This window comes from Podarcis cretensis (assembly GCF_951804945.1).
Source record: "Podarcis cretensis genome assembly, chromosome: 15".
Lineage (NCBI taxonomy): Eukaryota > Metazoa > Chordata > Lepidosauria > Squamata > Lacertidae > Podarcis > Podarcis cretensis.
In genome coordinates this window covers 7,500,769-7,520,015 of record NC_137185.1, presented here as the reverse complement: position 1 = coordinate 7,520,015, position 19,247 = coordinate 7,500,769, and the positions used below count along the sequence as shown (strand labels likewise).

Here is a 19,247-nt window from a genome sequence, read left to right as displayed (position 1 = left end):
CCCCGGCAATGCAGGAATCCTCTCGTGCTCTCCAGATGTTGCTGGACCCCAAATCCCATGAGTCCCAATGAGGACTGCTGTGTTCCTAAGGAAATCCTGTCCTTTGCACCCCAGTGTGCAAAGCCAGTGTGGTGTAGTGGTTAAGAGCGGTAGACTCGTAATCTGGTGAACCAGGTTTGCGTCTCTGCTCCTCCACACGCAGCTGCTGGGTGACCTTGGGCTAGTCATACTTCTCTGAAGTCTCTCAGCCCCACTCACCTCACAGAGTGTTTGTTGTGGGGGAGGAAGGGAAAGGAGAATGTTAGCCGCTTTGAGACTCCTTCGGGTAGTGATAAAGCGGGATATCAAATCCAAACTCTTCTTCTTCTTCTGTTTCCTGTAATGGGAGAAGCGACGCTGTATAAAATCTCCCCGTCTGTGCCTTACACAAATCCTTGCGGGCCTGGAACTTGGCCAAACTTTGTTGACACCCACACCAAACATTTAAAGCCCCTCCCCCACCAGGAATCATGGGAACTGTAGTTTACACCTCCTGGAGCTACAATTCCCAGCACCCTTAACAAACTACAGCTTCCAGGATCCTTTCGGGGAGGGGGAAAACCATTTGCTTTAAATATATGCTCTGCAGGTGACCTTTGTCCAGCAAATGAAATGTTCGCGGAGAAAGTGTTTCACTCATCGAATTCTAAGATACAGGAGTGGGGAGGGCAGGTGTTTGGAGTAAACATGTATTGTCCTCAGTGGACAGGGGGAATAATTGTCCCTCTGTTTTCTGATCTCCGCATATATGGGTTGAGGGACGTCAGGCCTGAGGTCTGAATCAGGCCTTCCAGGTCTCTCTCTGGCCCTTGCCATCCTCCCTGGCTCCCTGCCCAAGCCACACCCAGTCTCCCCAGGCCGCACCCCTCACTAGCCCTGCTTCATACCCTCCTTGAGCACTTATCAAGTTAGAAGGGACCATAAGGGTCATCTAGTCCAGCCCCAATGTGGGGACTGAACCCACAACCCTGAGATGAAGAATCTCATACTCTACCAGTTGAACTATTGTGCCTGGCTGGAATTTTCCCATTATATGATAATACCTCTTGCTTGCCTGGATGGAAGATAGACTAATATTTACAGGGAGGTAGTGGCGTAGCGTGGGTTGTCAGCACCCGGGGCAAGGCAAGTAATTTGCACCCCCTAACCCATGGATTTGCGCCCCCTAACCCGTGGATTTGTGCCCCCTAACCCCCAGATGTTGCGCCCGGTGAGGCCGGCCCCCCCTGCACCCCCCATGCTACGCCACTGCAGGGAGGTGGGTGCACAAAGGAAACCACTAACTATTCCATAGCTGGAATGTAGCCAGCTGCACCAAGGTGAAGATTATACCTCTGGTGTATGCCATTTTTACCTCTGGTCATGCAGCCCCCAGGGCGGAAAGAGGTTCCTCACCTTTGCTGTTGACTGATTCGATTTCCAGGGACCACCCCCCAACAAACAAAATATAGCTAACTTAACTTTTAAAAAACAAATATTCACGAATATTTCACATCCTGATATTTTCATTGTGGAATCAAAAGACACAGCTGTTTCTTAAACAATAAACTTAAGAACCATATAAATGAGTGTATCTGAAGAAGTGTGCATGCACACGAAAGCTCATACCAAGAACTAACTTAGTTGGTCTTTAAGGTGCTACTGGAAAGAATTTTTTTATTTTGTTTTTTCATATAAATGAGGTGTGTGTGTTACATTCTGTTTTTCCCTGCTCCAAAGAAGTCCCACTTCACCTCCCATTCAAACAATATTTGCAAATAACACCCAAGCCAGTGAGACTTCCAGTACAATTCTATGGGCATCTACTCAGAAGTACAGTGGTACCTCGGGTTACATACGCTTCAGGTTACATACGCTTCAGGTTACAGACTCCGCTAACCCAGAAATAGTGCTTCAGGTTAAGAACTTTGCTTCAGGATGAGAACAGAGATCGTGCTCCAGTGGCGCGGCAGCAGCAGGAGGCCCCATTAGCTAAAGTGGTGCTTCAGGTTACGAACAGTTTCAGGTTAAGAACGGACCTCCAGAACGAATTAAGTACTTAACCCGAGGTACCACTGTAAGTCCCTCTGAGTTCCATTGGGCTTATTCCCACCTAAGCAAATGGACGTTGTACCCTCTGTTACCTAACCCAAAGGATCTGGCTGCTACCTACAGGCAAATTATCTCTCTCCCCCCACCAGCTGCATTTCCTCATCCCAGCGCTCCTTTGAAAGGCAGCAATGCAACAGGTGCAGCTTTAAACACCCCCCCCCAGTGATGCTGAGATAAAGCTGCACCTGTTGCAGTTCTGCCTGGCGATGCAGCTGTTCCAAGCAGCTCCCTGCCAGGAAACAGAGAGAGAGGCAGAGCAGAAGAAGAAGAAGGAAGCAGAGGGAGAAGACCCAGATCCTGAGCAGGGAAAATAATAATAATAACGCCCGCTTCTTCATTGGCTCATTTGTGGACGCTCTGTTTTAATAATAACAAACAAAAAGCGAGAAACTCCAGCCCCACCCCTAGTCTCTCTCCCCCCCCCTACACATACAAAAAAATTGGTTCTGCAATTTCCTCGTGGCATTATGGGATGAAATAAGATGTAGACAGAGAACAGCGAGAGGAGAACGCTACGTCGCTGTGGGCCGAGGCTCTGCGGCAGCCAATGGAGGCGCAGCGTGGCTGAGCTACTGCAAGGGGAGGGGCGCCTATTTCAGCCCGGGGGGGGCCGGGGCAGGCAGCCAGAGGAGGCTCGCGGGGGGAAGAGAGCGGAGGGCGCCGGCGCTGCTGCTGCTGCTGCGCTGAGTAAGCGAGCGACGCTCCAACCACCTTCGCCGACAGCAGCATCGGACGCTTCGTTGGTGCTTTCCCCCTTTTTTCTTTTTGCAAACGGGGCAGGAAGGCGCATTGGAGCCCGGGCGTCGGGAGGCTAGAGAAAGCCTTTGCAGCGTTGCCTTTCGACGTGCCGTGGGGGGGAAAGAGCGCGCCCTCATTTATTATTATTATTTTTTAAAACATATATATATAAATAATCGGAGGCTTTGCCTAACACTGTGAAGGTAAGCGGTTGCAAACGGGTGACTTATTCATTCGTTTTATTTGCTTTTTTCCCCATTGCAGAATTGGATGGGGCGAGTTTGGGGCGGAGGGGTTGATTGGGGGGGGCCGCTCAAATAGTTGCGCGAGCAGCGAGGGGTTCTGGCCATTGGAAGTGATGGGGATGCTTGATTTTGGCCGCCCCTCCTTCCTCCCTCCCTTCTTATTTTTCATTTTTTTTCCTGTTTTAGTCCACGCCCCTTGGGCTCCTGCGCCTAGTGCAATCTCATGCATGCCTACTCGGAAGTAAACCCCCTTGAGTTCAGAAAGCCCCAGTGGGACTTTTATATATATATTTTTACACAATTATTCAAAGGTAAGGGTGCAGAGGATTGCAACCCAGGCTGCTCCCCCCCCCCATCCACTCTCCCCCAAAAGCGGGCAATGCTGCTGGGTATTGAGTGTACCTTCCTTTGTACCAAACTTGGCAGACGCGGTTTCTGTGGATCTACCTCTTTCTGCTAACTCTGAGCTATACCCTCCCAAATATATATATATATATAGTGTGTCTGTGTGTGCAAACTGTTCATCTGCTTGGCTTTCTTGCTCACCTCTGCAGTAGTTGTGTGAGTGTTGATTGGGATGCAGCTGGTATTATAACATTTCATTCTGGAATCAAGTAGCCAGTTCTTTCTCTCTCTCTCCCCCCCAATATATTGATTTTTAAAATCGGATAAATTAAATATTAATACTATGCCCCCCCCCAAAAAAAACCCAAGGTCAAGCCTGAAATCAGACTGGAGACTTTTTGGAGTGCTGGTGAAAAAATAAGATTCCTAAAGCCTTGCTAGGAAGCCCCTTTGTGACATAGGAGCTGGAAGAAGGATTGTTTAGATCCCCATGGGGGGGGGGGAGGGAAACCCCTCTTGCAAAGGACAGGTTCAGGTCTGTGATGGTTGCCTTTAAGGGTGGGACAAACTTAAAAAGCTGCCTTTGCTCTTCCTAGGAGGGTTGCAGCAGAGCCAATGGGATTCTGTTGGTGCTGCCCTTGGCTTCGAGGTCCAGTGACGTCCCTGTCAGGGATGGAGGGAACCGAGATCATGGGATTGAGCATGGATCCTTCTAGAGTAGGGACTTGGAAGGCTTTAAGAAAAAAAAAAGGGGAGGGGGAAAAACATTGCCGAGGCCTTTTTCTAGCTGGGGAGGCTGTTGCCACCTTTGGAACCTGCAGGTGGAGCTGAACTTGGGCATGATCCAAGGAAGATTGTATGTGTGGTGTGGCCTCTGGGGCTTACTCTACAAGCCACCCTCTCCTTGCTTCTCACCCCCCCCCCCAAAAAAAGAGATAGAGGCTGTATTAAAGGGAAACTCCCCATTGCAGCAGCCTCATAGTAAGGGAGGATGCTCACCAGAGGAAAGAGAATCGCCACCTCCCAAGTGCCGTTTTATTTACTATTGTGTTTTTACACCCCACTTTTTCTGCCAAGGACCTCGGAGTGGCACCCGCCACTCTCTTGCTTCCTTCGCCCTCCCGCCAACCCCGCCAGGCTGCTCAGACTGGCACTATCCCTGCAAGAGTAAAAGGGACTGGGTTTTAAATGGCTGATGTTGTAAACAAGCCTTTTGTGGCATTTGTGTTTGGCTGGGCAGGTGATAACGGCACACACACCTTCCCCACCCCCATGCATGCGTGAACATGAGTCAGGACATTGGTCCAGCATTGTTGATGCCACCTGGCAGTGGATCTCTAGGGATCCAGGCAGAGATCCTTTCCTGGCCCTGCCCAGAGATGCTGGGGATCAAACCTGCATGCTCTGTTTTTGAGCTGCATCCCTTCTGCAACCCAGGCTTGTGGTCCTCCAATTACTGTCCTCCCTGTGACTTGGCTGTTGGGGGATCGGAGCAAAACTCCCATCACTGAGACATGAGGATGGTGTATATTGCAAGGATTCTGGGGGACGCGCCCTGGGATAATGTGCCTGCCCACTATGAGCATAGCCAGGATTTTTGTTGGGGGGCGGGCAGGACGTTTGTTTGGGGGGGGGCAGAACTGACGTGATTGGTCAGTTAAGTATTTTGATTGCTTTGCTTCATCCGGGGGTGGCAGTTGCCCCCCTGGCTACGCCCATGCTGCCTACCCCATTGCATTCTCCTCCAAAGTTTCCCTGTCATTGCAGAGGGGGCGGTCCTGGCCAAGGAGAAGACAGCTTCCTTTATGATAGGGCTTTTGAATGAATCCCAGGGTCCCTGCTCTCCCCTCCCAGCCCATGCCACACAAATTATTGAATTGTCCTCACTGTTCTAGAAGTGATGTCCATAGTAAGGGCAGATGGTGCACAGGGACTCCCTTTGTCCTGAGTCGGTCTGTCTAGCTCAGGTACCCCCAAACTCGGCCCCCCAGATGTTTTGGGACTACAACTCCCATCATCCCTAGCTAACAGCACCAGTGGTCAGGGATGATGGGAATTGTAGTCCCAAAGCATCTGGAGGGTCGAGTTTGGGGGTGCGTGGTCTAGCTCACTGCTGCCTGCACTGACTGGCCGATGTCTCTCCCAGCTCTACCTTAGCATTGAACATGGGACCTTCTGCATGCATGGCAGGTGCACTAACCACTGAGCCACAGCCCTTTTCCCCGGTGCTGTTGCAAAGGGCCTGCATGCATGTATCCAATGTAAGATCCTTTGGGGGTTCTACCCCTGCACCCCCATTATTCATGCTGTAAATATTTTACGGAGAGGCTGGCTTACCCTATTAGAAGAAACTACGTAAATGCCTTCCCCGGTTTTTGTGTTGTTTTTTTTAAGTTCATCTTAGCCGAGATGGGTACTGATAAGCTTGGTGTTGAGTTCAAGTGGAACTAATACGCTGCTGGAAGACGGGTGACCCCAGGACACGTCTGGCTGGCGGGACGGTTTGGCCCTTCAACCTGTTCTGGCAACATCCCTGGCTCTGCAGCAAGTGTTCCCCTGAGGGCGGTGCTTTGAATTTCTTACAGGCCAGACTTTTAGAGGAGAGGGTATAGCGACAGCAGGTCCCAGGTGCAGTAGTAGGCTATATGGACTGTGTTGTTTGATTCAGTATATAATGCAGCTTCCTCAATGGAAGAAAATAAAAACGAATTAACTTGCTGGGGGGAAGTGTGCACTTTGGGACCCCAGTGGAGGGGGGGGGCTAATCTCTTTGCTTCCCTCGGTGCCCCTCGATCTTTCAAAATCGGGTTGGTTTTCATTTGGGCTTCTGTTTCCAAGAGCATGGTGGGACACCATCGCCCTCGTCTTGGATGCTGTTCCTAAACTTCCAGGGTGCTTTCCGCTCCTCCTGCAGGGAAGGCCTCTCTTTACCTCATCTGTGAAATGGGAGCAAGTGGAAGCCGAAGAATGTGGCTGCTGGGTTGAATCAATTTCCTGCATCGGTGCCAAGAGGCCTTGCAGGCTAGCAATGACAGGCTGGCTCTTCTTCTGTCTAGGACAGGTGAGGGGAACCTGTAGCCCCGCAGGTGTTGCTGACATGCTTCGCCCCATCAGCCAGGCTTGCTGGGGCTGATGGGAGTTGTAGTTCATCAACATCTGGAGGGCCACTGGTTCCTTGTGGCTGGTTTAGGACTGTAGCAAACCCCATATCCTTTCAAAGGTTTTTTTGTGTGTGCAAAGTGGGAGTCTTCCTCTTGTTCCAGTTCCAGTAAATGTAGCAGCTCCTTCATGGTAAATGCAATAATGTTGTTTTTTAGGCAGAGAGGGATACACAGGGTAGCCTTCAAACTGGTGGGCAGGGGGGATAACAAAGGTTTGGATAATTGTAACCTTGGCCATGGCTATTATGTAACGGGTTCCGGGTTCCTTCCTCGCTCTTGGATAGCGATATTTTAATGGCTGCAACAAAGCTATTCCTTCTGTCCCTTTTGAGGGCCTGCCAAGAGACGGGAATCACTCTCAGCATGCAGTCTCAGTGCTTCCAGACGGAAAAACTCTTCCTCTTCTTCTTCTTTTTTTTTTTTTTTAGTAATTGTTCATTTGTGGCAGTTATACCCCAGACTTAATGCACAAAAAAAGAAAAAGGCTTTATGGAGCAGCTTGCAGAAATCTGTATTAAGACAGCCCCTGCCCTCAGGCTTACAACAGAAAAGTCATGACACACGAGGGAAAGGAATGGGGAGGGAGGAGGGGAAAGCAAGCTCAAGCACATGTTCTTAGTAGTGGTTGGCCTATAAGGAAGCTGGCTTGCTTGCCTTAGTTGCCAGTGGGTGGTGCAGCGTGTAAAAAGCTGGATAAGCTGCTGACAATATAGTTGAAAATTTTCCCAGTAGCTCTTTCATAGAAGGACTGTGTATGTGTGCAGGGGTGGGGTGGGGTCAGTTAATCAGCTTGCTGTGCACACCCTTTGTTTCTTGAGTATCACCTTGCTGGCTGATTGCCCCAGCCACATCTCTGCTACGAATGCAGGGAGCTGCTTTATACCAGGTTAAGACCGCTCGTCCATCCACCTCAGTGTTGTCTGCTCTGGCTGGCAGCAGCTACCTGATCCTCTGCTTAATGGGAGATGTCGTGGCCCAGGTGCGCACCCAGCTCTGGGTGCTCTTCTGCTGAGCTGGGCCTCCTTCCCAAATCTTTGAATCTGATAGTTACGGCTATTTCGAGAGCAAAGGGTGGGGAATTTTTTTACCCTTTTACAGGACCTTCCAGAGGCCACATGGCAGTGGTGGGCGGGGCTGGAGGAAAAGTGGGTGGGGCCAAGCATATAAATGTTGACTTTGTAGTTTGTACATCAGGGCTGGTTTCTACACATGCGCGCGCACACCTGTTCTCCATTCATGCAAGCAAGAGGAAGCATCAGAGTTCCAGGGCACATTCCAATCTGCTGTTCCTCACTCCTGTTCAAGAGATTCCTGCAAACTGTGGTTCTGGGAAGGCTCAGGGCTTCTTGTTAACACCACCCTGTCTTCCACTTTGCAACCATTCTGGCATTTCTCCTTAACACTGCAGGGGTCTGGGGAACGCTCACGATTCTGGGTGGATAAGGTTTGGTATTTGCAAAGTCAGTTTAACTCCTCCTGCAGGCAGGGGAATCTGGATTGGTGTCCTCTGAGTAAACTCTGGCTCGCTCATTGCTTGCTAAATGGCTGTGGATTAGAGAATCCCAGGAACTGTCGTTCTGCATGGTTGCTGGGGAATCTCCTGATTGCGATGAGCTTCTGCCAGAGTGAAAGCTCTTCCAGAAACCTGCTTTTGAAGAGCAGCAGAAAGACCGGCTAGTCAGTGTCCTGTTCTCGCAGTGACCAATGGGAAGCCCGTAAGCAGGGTCCCCCCTCCCCCATGGATCCCCCTACACCTGGTATTCTCACCTGGTGTTCTGCCTCTGACAGTAGAGCTAGAATTTACCTATGGCTACCAGCCAAAATGGCTATCTATTTGCTTATGCTAAGTTGCCTGTGACCAAGGCACAGAGGCTGTTGAAACTTGCACATGTTGTGTGGCACAAATTAACAGGCTGTGGATTGGCAGGCGGGCAGCGTGTCAATCGTGTGGACTAGTAACTTAGGTTTAAAAGTCTGGCTTAACTGTCACGGGATCTACTCTCTGTCATGGGAATTAACCATGAATTAACTGTTGGGTGGTTTCTAATGTTCCTAAAAGATGTCAGTTGGGAAGGGGTGTGAGTGATGTGATTGAGCAGCCTTTATAAAACAACCACAACCACAGCCCTGGTTATTATATTGGTCATGTGGACATGCCCACAGAGACAGACCTCACTTCTTCCTTGCAGCATTTGCATCTGTGGCTCAACCCTTTCGTGGCTCTGCATTGTTTGTGGTCAAGGCAGCTGAGTAGAGAGACTCTCCACCCACTCCAGTGAAAGTCTGTGGGTGATTGGCTATGTAAACTGCCATTTATGAAGCTCATGTATGGCCAAGTTATTTCAGTGGGTGGTGGCTGCATGCATTAGTGTGGGCATTGAAAGCTTTGGGAACTGCAGCTCTTAGGATCTGTTGGTGGAGGCTTGCAAGAAAATGCTGACCTTCAGCCTTTGAATGTTGGCTAGGGAGGGTTAAGGGTCCTGTTTATTCTGTGCCAGTGTGGGGTGTGGTCTGCAATGGGTGGGGAACCTTTTGGCTCCCTGGGCCAGATTCTTTTGGGATCGGCCTTGCTGGCCAAGTTTGACAGGCGGGCAGAGTTGCCAGCCTGCCAATTACCTGGCGTCAGATGCAAAGTTCTTTGAAGCTGGGGTTTCAAAGCACCTTGCAAGGAGCTGCTAGAACCAGAGGTCCCTTCATTTTAGCAGGGGGTTCCATGCAAACTCCTTGAATCGGGAAGACGTTTGCATGGAATCCTGAAGAACTGAGCAGGATTTAACTCCCCGGGCATCTGCTGGTGAGCAGGAAGTTAAATCCCGTTTGCTTTGTCTGCCCATGCCTGTTCCCTGCTGAGTGTGCAGCCAATGCAGGATTTAACTCATGAGATGGGTGGGCAGTTGTGGCCTTGAGGAGCTTACAAATCTAGCATTGCCCATAAGAAATGGAAATGGAGGTGAGAGCCAAAAATGGAAAAGTCTATATTCATTTCAGTTACATGTACTTATAGCTCAGTGATAGTGGAGTAATGGAGATGGGGGTTTTTGATATGAGAGAGAGATATATGAAGGGAAGAGATGGCATTGTTCTGATTTGTTGTCCTCAGAACAGTACCAAGCAGAGTTTAAGGTGCTCCATATGCACACAGCCCTATAGGCCTTGGGATCAGGAGGCCTTAAAAACTGTCTCACCCCTTGTATACTCAGCTGATCACTGTGCTCTGCAGGAGAGAGTGTCTCTTGCAGAGACCATTTGAACAGAAGGTCTGTTCTGCACAGAGCAGGAATTGGACCTTTGGGGTGGATTCCGCTATCCTTTGGGATTCCATCTTGTTGTGTATCAGACGGGCGCCATCTCTGTTGTTATCTTTGGTGCCTGCTGGTCCCTCTTCCTCTTTCAAAGAGCCTTCCAAGTGGAGATTTTTGTCCCAGGTACATGTTTTGGATATTTAAATGGTGTTCACACATGCGGTTTTAACTGTATGCTGGTAGGTAAGAAAAGGGTTGAATCTGCCTGCTTGAGGGAGGCCAGGATGGGGAATCTGAGGCCCTCTCAATAATCCCCAACCAGTATGGCCAGAATTGGTCAGGGAGGGTGGGAACTGGCAACATATGGTAGTCCCACCCACAGAGGTTAGATCCTTCACCAGGTTCCCCAAACTTGCACCCTCAAGGAGGTATATGTGGTTCTCCCCCTCCCCATTTTATCCTTTCAATGACCTTGGAGGTAGTTTAGGCTGATGGCCCAAGGTCACCCAGTGACTTGCTTGACTGGGTGAGGATTGAATGTCCTGGTCTCCCAGGTTCTGTTTGAACATTCTTTAACCACTGCACCATACTGCCTGTCATCCCTGGCTATCTGCCATCCTGGCTGGTGGGAGGTGGGGAGTCCCAGTGACATCTAGAGGACATCAGGTTGGGGAACTCTTTCTATTTTTATAAAAGAGGCCCAGTGTGGCAGTGCAAATCTGCATTAAAACGTCAAGGATTTCAGCTGTGGTGTCCGGTTCAAAGAAGATGCAGAACAGGGGCTTGCTGAACCGTTGCACCTGAGGCTGCCAGTGGACTGTTGCCTTCTGGTTTTCCTTTTCCTCCTACCCAGTAAAGCCAGATCTTGATTGCACTAAAGTCCCGTCTGCAGTATACATTTAAAGCAGTATCATACCACTTTAAACAGTTGCAGCTTCCCCCAAAGAATCCTGGGAACTGTTGCTTTGTTAAGGGTCCCGGGAGTTGTGAAGAGTCTCCCTCACAGAGCTGCACTTCCCCATCATTCTTCCCAAGTGATTCTGGGAATTCTAGCTCTAGGAATAGGGATTTTTTTTGGGGGGGGGGGAGCCACGACTGTTTAAGGTGGCAGGATACTGTTTTAAATGTACAGTCCCATTGGGACCTAGCTCTCTAGAAGTGTCTGATAAAAGGGAACAGCTTATTCACCCCCTCCGGGCATATTTTGGACATGTTAGCCCTTCCTTGCCACCTGAAACAGCTTTACAACTTGACGTCTGCTGACCGGGTGCACTGGGCCCGATTCTGAGGCCCTATCCAAAAGCATCTTAGGCCCATAGGAAGCAGCCTTAATAGTGAGTCATAGCATTGGTCCTGTCTTGTTCACTATTGTCTAAAAACCAGGCATCCCCAACCTCTGCCCTCCAGATGTTTTGGGACTACAATTCCCATCATCCCTGACCACTGGTCCTGTTAGCTAGGGATGATGGGAGTTGTAGTCCCAAAACATTTGGAGGGGGGTGCCTGATCTAAACTGACTGGCAGCAACTCTCCAGGGTTTGGGGCAGGAAATCTTTCCAAGTCCCACCTGGAGAGGCCAGGGATTGGACCTGAGACCTCCTTCATGAAAATCAGATGCTCTACCAATGAGCTGAGGCCCCTTTCTCTTCGCCTGAAATCTTGCTGGTCTGGCAATTACAGAGCATGTGGTGTTACAGGTCTGACTCCGTTGTTGTAGGTTTGCTGGCTAGGTAGAAATAGTGGTTTTGCAAGCAACAGCCTGACTTAATCAGATCAGGAGTTTAGGTGCCTGCAGCCCTCTAGATATTGCTGGACTACAACTCTGGTCATCCCTGATCACTGGCCATGCTAGTTGGGGCTGATGGGAGTTGTAGTCTTAGCAACACCAGGTACCCTATCCTTGCTATAGAGTGAACAATACAGTGGTACCTCGGGTTAAGTACTTAATTCATTCCGGAGGTCCGTTCTTAACCTGAAACTGTTCTTAACCTGAAGCACCACTTTAGCTAATGGGGCCTCCTGCTGCTGCCGGAGCCCGATTTCTGTTCTCATCCTGAAGCAAAGTTCTTAACCTGAAGCACTATTTCTGGGTTAGCGGAGTGTGTAACCTGAAGTATATGAACCTGAAGCGTATGTAACCCGAGGTACCACTGCAGACGATTTCTCCAAGAACTCTAGCATCTACTAATGGCAGTGGAAGTGAGAGCAGTGGAGGTGTGTTTGCAGTGTTCAGTCCTTGCGTTGAGAGTGCATTTGCGTGGAATCCTGGTGCTGATAGATCAGGCCTGCACAAAATGCGAGACACCAAACTGCCCCCTTCCCTAGTCACAAAGGGAGGGCCACTTGCTTAAAAACACACATTTTCTCAATCAGGTTGGACTGAAACAGATGGAGGGAGGGTCGCTGGCACGCCAGTATAAATGGCTGCCGATCAAGCAAACAAGCCATCCCACTGCTTTTACAGTGCAAGGTGTGCTTTTCTTGTGGACTAGCCCCATGCGTGAACCTGTTTTGAAAGCTGATAAAGCAGCTGTGGCGGCTCATTCGTTGGATTGGACGCAGCACAGCTTCAGTCTGCCCCTCAACCCAGCCCTGCCTCCTTGCAAGCCGTCATTCCCAGGGGTGGCGCCGTGGCAGATCCCGTGGTGATCTGCAACGTGACTTGACCTTCCTCTCTGGCTTCCTCCCGGCAGGTCCATCATGTCTGACAGAAAGGCAGTGATCAAGAATGCGGACATGTCCGAGGACATGCAGCAGGATGCTGTCGATTGCGCCACTCAGGCCATGGAGAAGTACAACATAGAAAAGGACATAGCGGCATACATCAAAAAGGTATTGTGGCGCCCGCACTTGGGAGAGAGAAAAAAGAGCCTTGATTTAAGGTTTAAGGTGCTGGTTTTAACCTTTAAAGCCCTATACAGCCTCGGACCCTCGTACCTATGGGACTGCCTCTCCTGGTATGTCCCACGGAGGACCTTATGGTCTTCAAACAAAAATGTCTTGGAGGTCCCGGGCCACAGAGAGGTTAGGCTGGCCTAAACCAGAGCCAGGGCTTTTTCGGCTGTGGCTCCGATCTAGTGGAACGCTCTGTCCCAAGAGACTAGGGCCCTGCAGGACTTGACATCTTTCTGCAGGGACTGCAAGACAGAGCTGTTCCACCAGGCCTTTGGCCAAGGCACAGCCTGACCCCCTCCTTTGGTAATTCTTCACAGAACTCTAGCCCAGTGGTTGCCATCAATTTGATTTGAATTAATTTTATAATGAAATGATTTGAGAATGTTGTATTATTTTATTGTTGTTAGCCGCTCTGAGCCCGGCTTCGGCTGGGGAGGGCGGGATATAAATAAAAATTTAATATTATTATTTATTATGGATTGGGTCATCTCAGGGTTTCATCAGTCGCATTCTGCCATGGCAAGACAGAATCTCTGAGGAAGTGACTGGGGCATGTGGTCCCCCCCCCCCATTCCTGTTCTTCTAAGCCAGCCCCTTTCTTGGCAGCTGGCAAGTTCTAAACCAGTGCAATGTAGGTTCGGATCCCCACTTGGTCTTGAAGCTTACTGCGCCAGTTACTGCCTCTCTCAGCCGAACCTACATTAATTGGCTGTTGTGGGGATTGAATGAGGAGGGGGAGAAACATCTGCCACCTTGAGCTCTTTGGAGCGAAGGTAGGATGCAAATGCAGTAGAATAATAAATACCGTGGTACCTCGGTTTACGAACTTAACCCGTTCTGGAAGTCTGTTCTTAAACCAAAACCTTTCTTAAACCGAGGCGCACTTTCCCTAATGAAGCCTCCTGCCGCCAGTGCCCTTCCACCGTTCGACTTCCGTTCTTAGACCGAGGTAAAGTTCGCAAACCAGGACACTACTTCCGGTTTTGCGTAGTCCGTAAACCAAATAGGGGCTGTTCTTAAACCAAGGTATCGCTGTAAAAATAAATCATGCTATTTTTTAATTTATACCCCGCCCATCTGGCTGGGTTGCCTCAGCCACTCTGGGCGGCTTCCAACACATATAAAAATTATAAAACATCAAACATTAATATTAACAATCTGATCCAGTAAGAATAAGATAAAACATATTGTGTACTTAGAGAGCTTATTGTGTGTTACCAACTTTTACCCTGCGTGTTTTAGAAGGAATTGAATTGATAAAGCACAACTGTAGGCTGCTATCCTTGATGGATTTGTATAATCCCATTTTTATTTGCTTCCAAATTATTTATTATTACAAGTACTTAATTAATTAAATCTGTATGCTGCCCTTCACCTGTAGATCTCAGGGTGGTTCACAACATAAAATTGCAATATTAAAAACACACTGTGTGTACATAATAACAGTGTACATAATAAAAGCAGTGTACATAATAAAAATAAGAATGGAAACAAACCAGTATCGCACCCCCCCCCTTATTTCTTAGCTACTTCCCTGCTGGGAAACAATGTCAAAGCATCTTAGAATCATAGAATTGTAGAGTTTGAAGGGACCATGAGGGTCATCTGATTCAATCCCCTACAATGCAGGAAACTTTTGCCCAGTGTGGGGCTCAGACCCATGACCCGGAGATTAAGAGCTTGCAAGACCTCTTTAAAATAAAGCCCTTGACTTGGTACATGTGCTAATGGACTTCATGTGGCTGGCTTGGCTGTCTGCCTGTCACAGAACAGCCAGGCAAGGGTGTGGCAAAAGTCAAGGCTGCCTTTTTATTTCAGCGTACAGTATTAATATTTATATCTGGCTTAATATGCAGAATCAGCCAGCAATTCACATAAAACACCAGTAAGTTCATCTGCCCACCCCCCACTAGCCAGAAATACACAGAAACCAACGGAAACAAAATCCATGAAAAAGAAAATATAGTAAAATGGTAAATAATAAGACAACACTGTAATGTCTCCTGTGAGCAGGGGGAAACCTGCCTTTAAAAATAGGCATTCAGGAGGCCTGTGACACTTTACACTGCTTCTGCCTTGATATAAATGTTTTGTTCTGGAGATTATCTCGCCACTGTCAGAGGAAGGAGGCCTCTGAATATCAGTTTTTGGGAAGAGTTACTGCTACCCTCTGCACTCAATATTCCTGCATCGCAGGGGGTTGAACTAGATGGCTCTTGCGGTCCCTTCTAACTCTGCAATTCTATGAAATTAATTATAACCGAAAGGCTTTGCTCATCGTATTTATATCGCACCTATTTTTCCAAGGAACTCAAAGTGGTGTATGTGGTTTTCACCTTCCTCATATAATCCCCACAACAGCCCTGTGAGGCTGAGTGTCTGTGACCAGCCCAAGGTCACCCAATGAGCTTCATGGCTGAGTGGGGATTTGAACTCAGGTTTCCAAGGTCCTGCCCCCATGGTTTGCCCCGATTGGAAGCGACCTTATACTGACCCATTGGTCCATCTAATTCAGTATTGTCTACGCTGACTGGCAGTGGGGTTTTGTACAGGGAATATCCCCCAGCCCTACCCGGGGATTGCACCTGCAACCTTCTGTGGCTGGTACTATATTTTTAGAAGATACTGACTGACAAAGCCACGCGCCGCTTGGGGATGAGTTGCCTAACTGTGTTCTGCGCAACGCTGCAAAGCATTATGGGAGGCACCTCTTCAATGTAGCTGTTAGGGCTATCATTATGTCTCAAGCTGGTCTCCGGGTGGGTTGGACTCCAGGACTGTATTGATCCACTGCAGAAACTACCATCTTCTCCCTGCCCCCAAGCTGAAGGAAACAAGGCAGGGGTTGCCCAGGAGCAGGATTGTGTGAGGATGGGCCTAGCGCCAGTGCTTGGCCAAGACAGGCTCTGGCTGAGGGCCTCTGGACTCCGAAACACACTTCCCGATTCCTGTATTGTAATCTCCTTGGGGCACAGATCTGCCTCCTTTTGATGCTGTTGCATTTCAATAACTTCCTCTCTCTCCCCCCTTCTCTCTCTGTCTCCCCTCTCTCCATTCAGGAATTTGACAAGAAATACAACCCCACTTGGCATTGCATCGTGGGCAGGAATTTCGGCAGCTACGTAACGCACGAGACGAAGCATTTCATTTATTTCTATTTGGGCCAGGTTGCTATTCTCCTCTTCAAGTCGGGCTAGGAGGCAGGCAGACGGCAGTGGAGGGGGGGGCGCAATGACGGCGGGCGAGGAACATGGACTGTAGTGCACTGAAGGCAGGGGCCCAGGAACCCTTCAACCATGGTTGCGCCGCTGCATGGACTGTAAACTATATTTAATGTGTATATGTTGCAGTAAAAACACCACCTAAAATTCTGTTCGTTTTTTTTGTTTTTGGTTGCCTGGGAGAAGTAAGGCAGCAGCATCTTTTTCATGTTCCTTGTTTTCGGTTTCTGCTCTTTTCCTTTTCCTTTTTAATTTTCTTTTGCACTAGGAGAACTGTAAAAAAAAATAAAATTAAAAATGCTTCAACAAATGGCCTTTAAGCGGGAAGGAGAAATGAAATAAAAAGAGAATCTCTAAAATTCCATTAAAGAAATCCTTTGGTTTTTAAATTCCTTTTGAAAGGTTCAGAAGCTGGCTGTAAGCAGACCCCCAAAAATGGCAATTAAGGGTCAGAATCTGGCTTGAAATGAGGTACTCAATGTTTTGTTTCTTTAAAAAAAAATCCAGCCAGCTTTTCTGTCCCCAAAGAGTGCATTGTTCTCCTTGTTAAGTTGCCTTGGCTGTAAAAGGGGGAAAAAGGTGGTCTTCTTTGTTTCTTCTTGATCCAAAACAGTCTCTCAAACATGCCTAATATTTGACAGTAAAAATGGGAGGCAGCTGGTATTTAGCTGTAAAATGGAATTTTAAGTGCCGTATTTCCGAAGTGGGTTATCTTGGTCCGAAATACATTATTGCACCCCCACCCCCAGAAAACCATTTTGAAGGGAGCTGCCTCATATTTTTGTGCTGGAGTATTGGCTGGGCACGTGGCCCAGGCATGTGTCTTCATGATGCAAGAAAACTGTGACCAGGCCTCTCCTCATCCCAGTTTGAGTCAGCCTTGCCTTATTTGCCACCTCGCTTCCAGTCACTTGTTTGTGTGGGAAGATCCTGTTCCAAATCGGTGGCTCCGTGTTGGCTGTGCTTGTAGTCTGCCTCTGCTTTTACTTGGAGATACTCAATCTCCACATAACTCCCAACATGGTGGCTGATGTACAGAAGCCCTTTCCTGGTCGTTTTGTGTCTCCCTCACCCCACCTTCTCAACAGTTAGCTGCCTTTTGAGAAGCAGATTGTATGATTTCAGTTCTATAGCAAAGGTGTCCAGTTGCTCCAGGGGCCCTTCTCTGTTTTTCTTTTGCAAGATCATTCCTTGGAAGTGCTTTAGCCGAAACATCTAGTTGCTTTTGCAGTTAAGAAGTCTACAAATTAGGTGGGGAAGGAACCACTCCGACCTCCCCACTCCTCAAAAATCACCTAAGGAGTTGGAACTGACTCCAGAGCTTAGATCATAAGGAGATGGGGATTCATCTGTGCTTGTATAACCTGGGATTTGGCGGGAAGGAAAGCATGTCAATAACTTTTTCTCCCTTTTGGCTGTGAAAAAATAAACAAGGGTGACCCAGACTGTCTCTGAAAAACACGTTTGTGGTGTCTGTGCGACAATCCAAAGTATGCCTAAAAGTATCATGCAGAGTTTTGTTAGAACCAGCTTGTTAACACCCCCTTCCTCCGAAAAATACACACACCACAGGAGGTGGATGTAGCTCTTGAATTTGATTATAACTTGTGTCTCCCATCTACAGTGGCGTAGCGTGGGTTGTCAGCACCCGGGCAAGGCAAGTAATTTGCGCCCCCTAACCCTGAGTGAGCCAGGTAGGGGCAGAGAGCTGCGAGTGCGAGCGCGCCCCCCCCCCATGTTGCGCCCAGTGCGGCCGGCCCCCCCCTGCACCCCCCACGCTATGCCACTGCCCATCTAAAGATGTCAGGGGGCGGAAGAGGAACTGCCTTGGGTTAAAGTGAGGTACTTCAAGGGTCATGCTCACACAGAAAATTCACTCTCCAGAAAAGGAAGTTTCCCACTGTCCCAGCCTGCATGAGTCTTAACTTGGGAATATGTTGATACTTCATGGAGTGGGGGAAAAAAAGTTTCCTTCCTAGGTGCAGTTGCTTGAAATTAAACATTTCTTTTTCAAAAACATTAAAACACACTGAGAGAGCAGGAATTGGCACATTTAAGAACAGTGTCCAGTTTGTTTTACTACTTGCGGCTGATGAGAGGCTAGAGTGCAAGGGATTGTGGGATGCGTTTTGCACCTTACCCTGGCGCTCTCCAAGGGTAAAATGGGGCTGTGGGGGAGATAGATATTCAGACATGTAGACTGCATACACACCAGGCATTTAAAGTGAATCCTTGGAGCTGTAGTTGGGAGTGTTAGGAATTGTAGGGGTAAACTACAGTTCCCAGGATTTGGGGGTGAAAAATATGTTCTTAAGGGACGCGGGTGGCGCTGTGGGTTAAACCACAGAGCCTAGGACTTGCTGATCAGAAGGTCGGTGGTTCAAATCCCTGTGACGGGGTGAGCTCCCATTGCTCGGCCCCTGCTCCTGCCAACCTAGCAGTTTGAAAGCATGTCAAAGTGCAAGTAGATAAATAGGTACCATTCCGGTGGGAAGGTAAACGGCATTTCCGTGCGCTGCTCTGGTTCGCCAGAAGCGGCTTAGTCATGCTGGTGACATGACCCGGAAGCTGTATGCCAGCTCCCTCGGCCAATAAAGTGCGATGAGCGCTGCAACCCCAGAGTCGGCCACGACTGGACCTAATGGTCAGGGGTCCCTTTACCTTTACCTAAGATACGTTCTTAACTTAGAGTGTGTACATGGTCAACACTGTCTAATTTCTATGCAGAGTGCAACTTGAGTTACTTTTGAGGGGCGGGGTATTATTTATAACTCACACCCCAACTTTCCTCTAAGGAACTCAAGGTGGTATAAATGGCTCTCTCCCTCCCCATTTTATTCTCACAACAACCCTGTGAAGCAGGTAAGGCTGAGGGGGTTGTTGCGAGTGGCCCAAGGTCACCCAGTGAGTTTCACGGGCAGGGATTTGAACCCTGGCCTCCAGCACTCTTAACCACTACCCAACACTGTCTCCTGAGGGAGATCTCAGCCTTCGGAAACCCCCGTGTGCTTCTAGAGGGGCACTGTTGTTGACCATTTGCACAAGTTCAGAACCTGTTCCTGAAAGGCAGCAGAGAAGTCATTTAAGGATAAAAGTGCTTTTCTTCTGACTGGGATATCTTGGGGTGAGATGGCTTGGTACTGCACCTGGTGTTAGCAAAACTAGTCCTCATTGTGGCAATAGAAATATTCAGAATTAACTATATTAAACCAAGTTTGTGGCTGGGTTCCCTTCCCCTCCTAAATGCTTCTACAAAAGAAGGCACATCTC

General features: G+C 48.7%; 1 protein-coding gene and 1 long non-coding RNA gene across 4 annotated transcripts; one reads left to right on the top strand and one right to left on the bottom strand.

The window, feature by feature from the left end:
- Positions 1 to 2,748: 2,748 nt before the first annotated feature.
- Positions 2,749 to 17,436, top strand: DYNLL2 (dynein light chain LC8-type 2). 3 transcript variants are annotated; one of them, XM_079955943.1, is made up of 3 exons: positions 2,749 to 3,071; positions 12,555 to 12,693; positions 15,816 to 17,436. In XM_079955943.1, the coding sequence occupies exons 2-3, from the start codon at positions 12,562 to 12,564 to the stop codon at positions 15,951 to 15,953; spliced, it is 270 nt and encodes an 89-aa protein (XP_079812069.1). In that variant the 5' UTR covers positions 2,749 to 3,071; positions 12,555 to 12,561; the 3' UTR covers positions 15,954 to 17,436. The 3 variants fall into 3 exon arrangements, with proteins under 3 accessions (XP_079812069.1, XP_079812070.1, XP_079812071.1); XM_079955944.1 differs by having other exon boundaries at positions 2,770 to 2,873; XM_079955945.1 differs by having other exon boundaries at positions 2,794 to 2,817.
- On the bottom strand, positions 16,209 to 18,275 carry LOC307204324. Its single transcript, XR_013833583.1, has 2 exons — positions 17,765 to 18,275; positions 16,209 to 17,588 (listed from the first exon to the last, which is right to left on the bottom strand). It is a non-coding gene; the product is annotated as an uncharacterized lncRNA (long non-coding RNA).
- Positions 18,276 to 19,247: the final 972 nt, after the last annotated feature.